Source organism: Hyaena hyaena, unplaced genomic scaffold, assembly GCF_003009895.1.
Source record: "Hyaena hyaena isolate Hyena2069 unplaced genomic scaffold, ASM300989v1 scaffold_544, whole genome shotgun sequence".
NCBI classification, from domain to species: domain Eukaryota; kingdom Metazoa; phylum Chordata; class Mammalia; order Carnivora; family Hyaenidae; genus Hyaena; species Hyaena hyaena.
In genome coordinates this window covers 484,268-494,000 of record NW_024081176.1, presented here as the reverse complement: position 1 = coordinate 494,000, position 9,733 = coordinate 484,268, and the positions used below count along the sequence as shown (strand labels likewise).

General features: G+C 39.2%; 1 protein-coding gene across 2 annotated transcripts in view; it reads left to right on the top strand.

The window, feature by feature from the left end:
• Positions 1-7,476, top strand: part of LMO4 (LIM domain only 4) — a 16,979-nt gene extending 9,503 nt beyond the window's left edge. For both annotated transcript variants that reach the window (XM_039255742.1, XM_039255743.1), the window contains exons 3-5: positions 1,270-1,366; positions 1,765-1,920; positions 6,671-7,476. In XM_039255742.1, the coding sequence (XP_039111673.1) occupies positions 1,270-1,366; positions 1,765-1,920; positions 6,671-6,679 (262 nt within the window). In that variant the 3' untranslated portion in view covers positions 6,680-7,476. The remainder of the gene's footprint in view (positions 1-1,269; positions 1,367-1,764; positions 1,921-6,670) is intronic.
• Positions 7,477-9,733: the final 2,257 nt, after the last annotated feature.

Genomic DNA, 9,733 nt, shown 5'->3' with positions numbered 1-9,733 from the left:
AGGTCTCCTGGTTTGACACAAACTGCATTTTATGACTTTATTTGGACAAGGCGGAAACGCAAATATTCATCTTTATTATGACACTAATATGTTAATTCGTAAGTCCGATTACTTTGTTTTTCGGTGTTGGAAAGTGGTGCTCTGCCCCTGCTTACTTGTTCTGATATCACCTTTCAATGTGAAATCATTTTGGTCTGTTTAATAAATATTTGTGGATATTAAAAAGGGAAGCCCAAAAGCAAATAAAGCTTCCCAGCTTGAGTCTGCGGACTCCATAAACGCCAAAGTTCGGTATTCATTAAAATATCTTGTTGTGCCTATGGAAGGGTATTAGGAATTATGTATATATTTTTCTCCAGTACCCCGCACTTCCTTGAGCTCTCCCCTCCTCTGCAGCCTTCTCCTTCTCCCCCTCCTCCCCCTATGGCAGATGTTGTGGTCTCATTTGATTGCATAGGAAAACTGCAGTGATACAGCAAACACCCAGAGAGATATGATGACAAATGGGTCCAGATCCCGGTAAATTACTTTCTGCTCAAATCGAAATTTCATTCAGTTTGTTGCTAGCAGAGATGAAGTAATCTAAATTGTGGACTCAGGAGCAGATAGAGGGAAGTTGGAGCAAGCATTTCATTATCAAGAGAGAGAGAAGGTTAGGATGAAAGAGATGAGCAGAGGCAAATCTTAAGTGTTGACACCATGATTGAAAAGGTTAACCCATACACATTATATATCAACCTGGATAGCAGAGAGTTTCTAATGGAAAGTCTGCACTGATGGAGGTTTACGGGAGTTTCAATACACTGAGCATGATGTCTTCTTAGATATACAATCAAATCCTCTTAACCCTTTTGATGACTCATATCTCAAGATATGATTAAAGTACAAAAGAGTTCTTCATATAATTTCAAGGACACAATGCATTTAAACTCCAGTCATGAATTGTATCTTTCTTTTTTTATGATGAACCCGGTAATCTGATAAAATGTGTGTAGAACAGAATTGTTTTGTATTTGCTGGAGGTGTAAGTCAATATTTTGATTAAACCCGGGGCGTCCTCTTCCGCTGCGGTAGGCAGAAGTTAGTCGTGACCCCCCAAAAAGGACCTTGCCCGGATTATGTAAATCACGCATAAAATCTGAGGCCTGAGTAAGACTTCAGCCTCTGTCCAGGGCATTCCAAAGGGAGGGTGAGCCGCCAGCGGCTCGCTTCTTTCTTTTTCTCTAGTTTAGGGTTACTCACCGGTGTCCCCCATCCTCTTTGTTTCAGGTTATTTGGGAACAGTGGTGCCTGCAGCGCTTGCGGACAGTCGATTCCTGCGAGCGAGCTCGTCATGAGGGCCCAAGGCAATGTGTATCATCTTAAGGTAGCGTCCGCTCCCCCTCCACTCTTTTGAAAAGAGTCCTCCCTTTCCTGCGTGGAGACAAAGCCTTTCTCCTTAGCGTGAACTCTGTGTTCTCCAGCTGCCGACACTAAAGGAATCTACCGAAGGTGGAGCTTCGCAGTGCTCGCTACATGCTCGCTGCCCCCCACCCCTGCACACCCCAGAAGCCCATCTGTACTTGTTCCTTTCCCCCTTTAGCCCGATCCAGTGTACGGCGGCTTGCCTCCCTGTTTTCCAGAACCCTGTCGAAGGAAGAAAAACACTAAACCCTAAGTGGCCGTGTACTCTGACAGATCCTTGCTTAAGAACAGTTTAGAAACTTGTGACAGAGAAAAGACTTAATTGTGCTTGTTTTCAGTGGGTTTGCTTTTCCCTTTCAGTGTTTTACATGCTCTACCTGCCGGAATCGCCTGGTCCCGGGAGATCGGTTTCACTACATCAATGGCAGTTTATTTTGTGAACATGATAGACCTACAGCTCTCATCAATGGCCATTTGAATTCACTTCAGAGCAATCCACTACTGCCAGACCAGAAGGTGAATACCTAGCAGTTGCTAATAAGCTTTATTAGAGCGAGTTGGAAGGTTCAACCTTCAGGGGAGTTTTCCTCGGTGGTCGTGTTTTTGTATTGCCCTTTCAGAGAAACGTAGACCTACTCGTACATACAGGATTCAGAAACGGGAGTGGCGATTTATTAAATTGTGACTCTTTGGTCGTTAAGAAAGATCCTGACGTTTAGTTCTATCTGTAGCTTCCCCAGTGTCGAACAGAGGATTATCACATGCAAAGTCAAGACATAAAACTTCCACACAACTGGTTGTTTATCCCACTTGACGGTTTTGAGATTCAGAAATACGACATGAATAGGTTATTGTGGGAGGAAAATTAGAAACATTTATGGTAGGAAAAGGGAATAAATGTCTTCGTCATGAAAGAATGATTTCTGCAGTAGTAATGGCAAGCCGAACACCTGCCTTCCAAACCCAGTTTACAGTGCGTTCATTTTGAGAAAAGCAGTTTTACAAACATTCTGTAGTTTCAGAGGAGGGCGTTTTTGTTGATCGGCAGTCCCATAAAATTTGAGTAAGTTACGACTATTAAAACAGTTCTAGGTCTTTGCTAATCACTTTGGACCCCTAATAGCTCCATTAAAGATGATGTATCTCGATTCTTGATCCACAACTGGGAAGTTTTTGGACCAGAGCTAAAAGTGAGGAAATTCTATACGGTTGTTCCAATCACTTCAGAGGAAAAATGGCGATCAACAGTTGTCCAACACCGTCCCCCCCCCCCCCCCCAGTACTGGATAGTTTTAGATCTATTTTAATCTCCTTAATAAGTCCTATAGCTATGCAAGTGAGTGCATTTTGATAACTGCTGTGCCTAATTTGTAACAATTACTGTCAACCTTCAGTTAAGAGACTGTTCATTCCACACTGGCCCAGAAAAGAGTGAAATGTATGACTCGTGCGCATAATTTTATTCACATCATATTTCATACTGATTATGTATTGATGACATTGATTCATTTACTCTTTACAGCGCCACTTGCATGGATATTAAATCTTATTGACCACAGATGAATTTTAATTTCAGATTGGTGATAGATTTTTCCATCAGCTCTGATAGTATGTTTGACTTTTTCATCATTAACCCAGGCAATCACACAGCACTGAGTTATTGCATTGAAACAAAAAGTGCACACTTCACTTGGTAATTCTTTATGGATTTACAATAGGAACTTCATTAATGTCTGTTGTAAGGATCACAAAAAAAAAAAACACAACATTTATCTGCAAATAGGAATTTAGCAAGCTTCAAAAGTCTCAGGAAAAAATATTAGGCTTCTTTGTCTTCTGTAATGCATTTCTTAATGCTGTGTGTGGGGAAAATGACTAATATTTGAAAACTTAACCATTTAAAATTATACTGCCATATTTTAATGCTGATTTTTATCATTTTCCCTTACTCAGATTTATATGGGATAAGCTGAAATGTATTTCCTATTTCCTTATTAAGTAAATGCTAATTACATAAGAATCTGAACACTTTTCTTTGACTTACTGATATGGAAAGCTACCTAGAATACCGTTTTAAGAATAGAAACTTAATTTCGTCTTGCAAATTAACCAGTCACCATTGATGAGGCATGTCAGGCCTCTTTAAGGAATGCCAGTACATATAAATACTTAGATTTTTATGGTTTGAATTGTAATGAAGTGGATCTGTGGGGCAGAGTTAAGAACAATGGATAAGTAATGGAAAGATTTTGAGATACCCCCCTTTGAATTTAGAGGCAAAGGCATTAGCAGTTATACCCAAGAGCCAAAGAAAAGTTTTAAAAAGAGGAAGAAAAGAAATGTGTTAGGAAGAAAACGGTGGCTTTCTACCCCATCCCTTCCCATGTGAAAAGCCTACTTTTTCTGCAGATTACATCTTGAGTTTGTTGCTAGTTTTACACCGTTTCTTTCCCTGACTTAAAAAAGTGGAAAAAATGATTGTTGCAGCTTAACTAACGTGCTTCGTGAGAATTCAAGGATGTAAAGACAAGATGGAGAACATGTAGTGCAAAGGGCATGTAGGAAGTACGAGCAGGGTCTCACGGCACTGACGTTCTGGGTACAAGGTGACAAAAACTTAGAGCACCTAGGGAGCAGGGCTGGAGAAACGTTTGGTGTGCATGTTTACAAGATGGCACATAGATCAGTCTTCTGTATACCACACCTTTTTCAGGATGGGAGAGGTAAGATGTTCATTTTCGATCACAGGACGTAGTAGGGCACCAGTAAGAACCAACTAGTACGTTTTTCCGTCATGTTGGAAGCCAAAAATAGACAGGTGGCCTTCAGAAATTAATAGCTCTTAAAAGGCATAGGGAAGGATAACTTAAGGATATGTTCTTGTCAGACATTGGTAAGAAGCTGTGTTTTGGGGATGATGTTAATTAAGAACATTTCCCTGTTGGCATCAATGTCTCACATATTCGCCCTCGGTGCTCAGCTCACCATGAGCACAGTCAATTCACAAGGTGGTTTCTGTAAATAAAGGTTTTGGGCAAGCCGAACGTGGTCCAGGGAGATATATATATATATATATATATATATATATGTTTATATAATATATTTTATATTATATATTTTATTATATATATTAATGAGAGGGCAGGGGAAAAGAGGAAATGAAAACACACTTCCTGGTGGAGCAGAAACTGCTTTTTGGACCTAGAGAATGCTTTAAAATTATTTTCCGAGACCCTGTGGTGTTTCTTTTCTGGAGGAGAGGAGATACAGACAAATGACAAACCGCTCCATTTTACTATTTCCTTTTATTATTTCCTTTTCTCTCCTCATTTCTCTGTGTTTTTGGTAGGGAAAATTGGACATTAATTTTGGCCGTTTTCCTTCTCTTCACAGAACCAATTACGTTTTTAGTGCATGAAGCATAATAAATATACTCAAGCATCCTCTGGCTTAAAAGTAATGAGTTGATTACTTGTATACCCCTTTTTCAAAGGCAGCTAATTGTATAGAAAGTGTAGGTCCCCATCATCTGGTCCCTTTAAACTTTTCTTTTCCTGAAATTTGTTGCCAGGGTCAGGGATGTGCAGTTCAGTTGTTCTGTATCATTGGCTTCGGTATATTCTAAGAAAATAATTTTAAGCTTAAAAATCTTCCAGTGTCTTGACTGAAATCTCCGACCACTAGTACTCAGGATCTACAACGTTTTATAGCCTTCTCCATTTAAAGGAGGCTTGGCTGGCCCCAGGAGCCCATTGCCTTCTAGAGAGTTATGTAAATACAACAGAAATTGTGGGTGATTTTTTTTTTTTTTTTTTTTTTGCTAATTTTCACCTGCTCTGGAATTCTTTCTTCCACTCAAGAGTGGTGGTTCCATCTAGAATTACCTGTGCTTTCCAGTAAAATAAGAGCTCGCATCTCTTTAGCGGGAGGAAAATTTAACAAGTGTTGTAGTTTACATAGCACTTTGCAGTCCCCGTAGTTACATAATTGGTGTTGTGTGTGTCCATCGTAGAGGACATTTGATGCTCATTTATTAAATATGCTCGCTGGCTGCTGCCGCATCTTTGTTCTGGACAGACAAATTACCTTTCTCACACTGAGCTTCCACTCTGGGGAATTAAGCCTCCACCACTTTAATTAGCTTGGAAGTGGGGGGTTGCAGTTCCTAATAGACTTCAGGCTTTTAGTAAGTTAGGGAGAGGGTGAAACAAGAACTTCCTGGGAAGCTCAAAATGTCATTTAAAAACCATAAAAACCTAATATATATTATTTCATTTGGGTAATTGCAAACAGATTGTATTTGACGACCGTGTGGATTATCATTTCTAACTTAGACATTAAAGTTAGACTTCCATTGAACTATGTTTTTTAATTGAGCAAAGTCGTTAGCACATTACATGTCTGAGTCATTTATTTACAATATTTATGTAGTATTAAGTGACATAGCAGATAGGAAATACTAAGGGAAAAGTAGTATCTGAATATTTGTATGTTTTGTGCATGTAATACATATACTACACCTAACCTATCTATATCTGTCTGTATATATTGATATATAGGTATATATATGTATATATACACACACGTATACATGTATATATACGTGTGTATGGATATATACACACACGTATACATGTATATATACACACATGCATGCAAACACATACCTTTCGGTTGAGAAGGACATGAATGAGTAGACATCCTATGGAGATATCAGAATAACCAATGCCAACATTTATTTAGCCTTTATTATGTGCCAGGCACTGTTGAAAGGGTTCCATATGTATGATGTAATCCTCGTAACAGCCTTATTATCCCCATTTTGAAGATGAGGAACTGAGGCACAGAGTAACTTTGACAAAGGTTCTGCAGTTGAGCCGATGAGCCCAAAGCTTCCTTGGGGAGGACTGAGCTCTGAAGGTGCACTGAAGATCCTACTACCAGGCAAGATATTGTAATTCATTCTGTTTAGAAGGAAAGTTGCTTTTGAGAGAGTTACGCAATTCACCGTAGAACTTGACGCCGGAAACCTGCCGAAAGTCCATTGATTGTCTCATTTTCTCTGCCAGCGCAACTGCAGAAAATGTGATGCTTTAGTTCTTGGCTGCCGGAGTAAGCAGCGTAGAAAGCCTCCATCAAGTCACAGTTGGAAAGTAATCTAATAAAAGAAGATTAGTGAATGTAGAGAAGACAAAAGCAGTCATGTTTGAGTTTAATATCTCAAATTTAGCCTTTTAGCTAAGATGCCCGTTTTTATTTCTTGCAGGTCTGCTAAAAGGTCAGAGTAATGCAGAATGCGTGCCTTCATCTCAGATTTTGTTCATCACAGGTGGATCCCATGTGTCTGCAGTAGACAAGTCACCTTTGTAGCTAGCACCAGTGCCAGCTCCATGCCATTGCACCTTCTTTAGTCTTGATTGCCCTTCCTGCATTTATTGGTGTATTAAAATGACTGAATATGAACATTAAGGACTCCATGAACCTGGGCTAATGGGGAGACTGTAGAGAAAATGAAAAAAGATCCACCGGAGGACATCTTTGGGGGGGGGGGAGGGAGCTTGGGAGGAGGGAAATGACTAATGAAGCTAATTAAAAGAAGCATTCAAATCTGCTTTCTACCCTCATTAACAATTAGCAGGGCACTGGCCAGAGTTTGTACCCTGTGTTTTACCTTAACAACATTCTATTTGCTCTTTGTATATTTAAGTGTTGTAAGGAAATGTGTTTCAATCAAACCTGAACATGAGATAAAGGAAAGAGATGTGGCTTTTGTGATATTCTATCACAAACACTTTTATTGTATCTCTGTAAAATACAATGTATGTATGCATGTAAGTGTTCTTGTCCTAATGTTGCTACTTCCATGGCAAAGAAAAGAAAAAAAAGAATGAAAAAAAAAAAGGAAAAAAAAAATCGGGAAAAAAAATCAGGCTCATAGCAGCTACTGTGTAGAAATTTCTCCCTACTTCTAATTTGCTGAATGAAGAAAAAAAATCTTTTATTTGTGATATTTTCAGAGACATTTGCTCTAGTATGGTGTATTTAAATAATAAAAACTTAAAAGAAAAAATATTCGATGGAGTTTGGATTTAAACACTGCTTTTTCTCTTCATTGTGTTTTGGAAATATTTAGTTTTTGTTTGTTTGTTTGTTTGATGCCAGCTTCACTTTAAATCTTAGGGGTCAAGGGAGGTGGTGTGTGCGTTTATTTAGTTCTGGGCCAATAAGGTTTTTTTTCAAATTACTTAACCATGTCATTTTTGGCAGGGCTACAAAGCAGTGTTTCTAACGGAGTCCTTTTTACAAGTTCAGAATATTGTGGTAACTTAAGCACCTCATTACACTTCTCCTATATCACAGTGAATCTTTTGTGTTTATGTATAAATATTTGATTCTTCAGCTATTTCGTTGATCCCTTTTTCTCAATAGGAAAGCCTTGGGCATTGATGAAAAGCATGCTAAAGAATGTGGCATAACCATCTTGTTCTTTTAACCAAGTTTATAGCTTTTGAGGCAAATAGCATTTCTAAACTATACCTGAAGTTTCGCTAGTTGTTAGGGACCCAGAGCGCTTTAACAGACGTCTTCAGTGGGTGAAGCAGCCATTTCCCGGTGAGCTTTTAGACTCCTGTGGTCTGCTGTATGATTTGTTTATTTTGTTTTGCTCTTACACTCCTCTGCCAGCTCTGCCTTTCCGTATGTTTGGATTTCACTTACTAGTAATCTTGAGATATTTAGTTGCTAGTTCTGGGCAGCAGAACTAGCACTGTCTGCAGTGGTGCCCTGTGGAAGGCGTGCATAGGCCAAGGAAGGACTTGGTGGGCCCACGGTCATGGTTAGGAAAGACCGAAGAGGCTGCCTCACCAGGTTTGCGAGCAAATCTCCAGGACAGTGTGTATCACAGGTTCATAAAACCAGGTGTGTTCACAGTGCAACTTTAAATATTCTTCCTAAAAATGGCATTTGTTTTATTTTCTCTTGTTCCCGAAAAGCTCCCAAGGTACACCTCTCAGAACAGGTTACGTAGAGAGGTCTAGTTCAGTACCTCTCAACCGGCCATCCATTTCCTGTTGGGATCTCTTCCTTTCAAAGACTCCAGGCCAGGAGGAAAAATCAGCTGCTCAAACTGCAAACCTCCTGTGAACCTCCTGTAGGAGAATTTAAAGGTAGAGAGTTAAAGTGAATAGTTCTGTTAGAGCTTTATGAACAGAAAATGCACAGAAAAAAATAAAAAGAAAATCACTGACGTAACAGTATCTGTTTGAGTTAAATCCTTGGGGAATTTCTAGGAAGTGGTTCTGGTTCTTAGAATTTTTTTCCCCCTTTAAGCTACTTTAAAGGAATGTGGACTCTTCAGCATAGGAAGGGGGAGTGTTAACAAGAATGCACGCAACCTCTCTATTCTTTTTGGCGTCAGCACTCATGTCCCGTATAGTGCAGAAATTCAAAGGGGATAGTTAATAACTTTTAGTAAGTAATACAGAGTGGCATTCGGTGATGTGAAGGGCTCAGGTCATTAAAGACTTTAAATGAACTATTATATGGCTGGCTCCTCAAGCAGTGCAGCATATTTAATAACGAGCTTCTAAAAGCATTTCTTAACTTGCAGACCTATAAGATTACAAGTGTCACTCATGTTAGTATAATCCACGTGCAAGTGATGAAGCCTTCTCTTTGATGTGCTAAATTGGAGAAGGACTAATGGAGCTATGAATATACAATAGAACATATTTAAGTAGTAGTCTTGCTTTAGGTAAAACACTTTCTTGAAACCAGAGGCATTTCAAACAATAAAACCCGGCTCTAATGGGGATGCTCTGTGTGGATAGAAAGCTCCTAAAAACACTCAGGTTTATTCTGATGTGAGCAGTGATTGTGTTCCTCCCCCAGCCCCAACATGGCTTAGAAGAAGAAGAAGAAGAAAAAAAAAAAATCCACGAGCTTGTTCACCTTTCATCCATTGCGTTTGTGATGTTAGTGAGATGCGCTCCGTTCTTTTGAAAGGACTTATTTAATATTAACCACATCATAGAGCAAGATGGCCCCCAGTCCCTACAAGCAAGTGCAATTAAATAAAAGAAAATGTTACTGAGCCCTGCTGAACTCCTAATAAAAAGAAATGTTTATGATACATATAAATGTCTCAATCATGCAAATTGTCACTCATGCTAATGAAACAATTTTGTAAAAAGATTGTCCTCTGAAAGGGTTTAATGTTTTGGGGGGTTTTTTTGTTTTTTGTTTCTTAACCTATCCATCTAGTTAGATTTACACATCCCAAAAGGCGGGAGAGCCCGGACGAAGCTTTTCCCAACCAAATCGTTTGTTT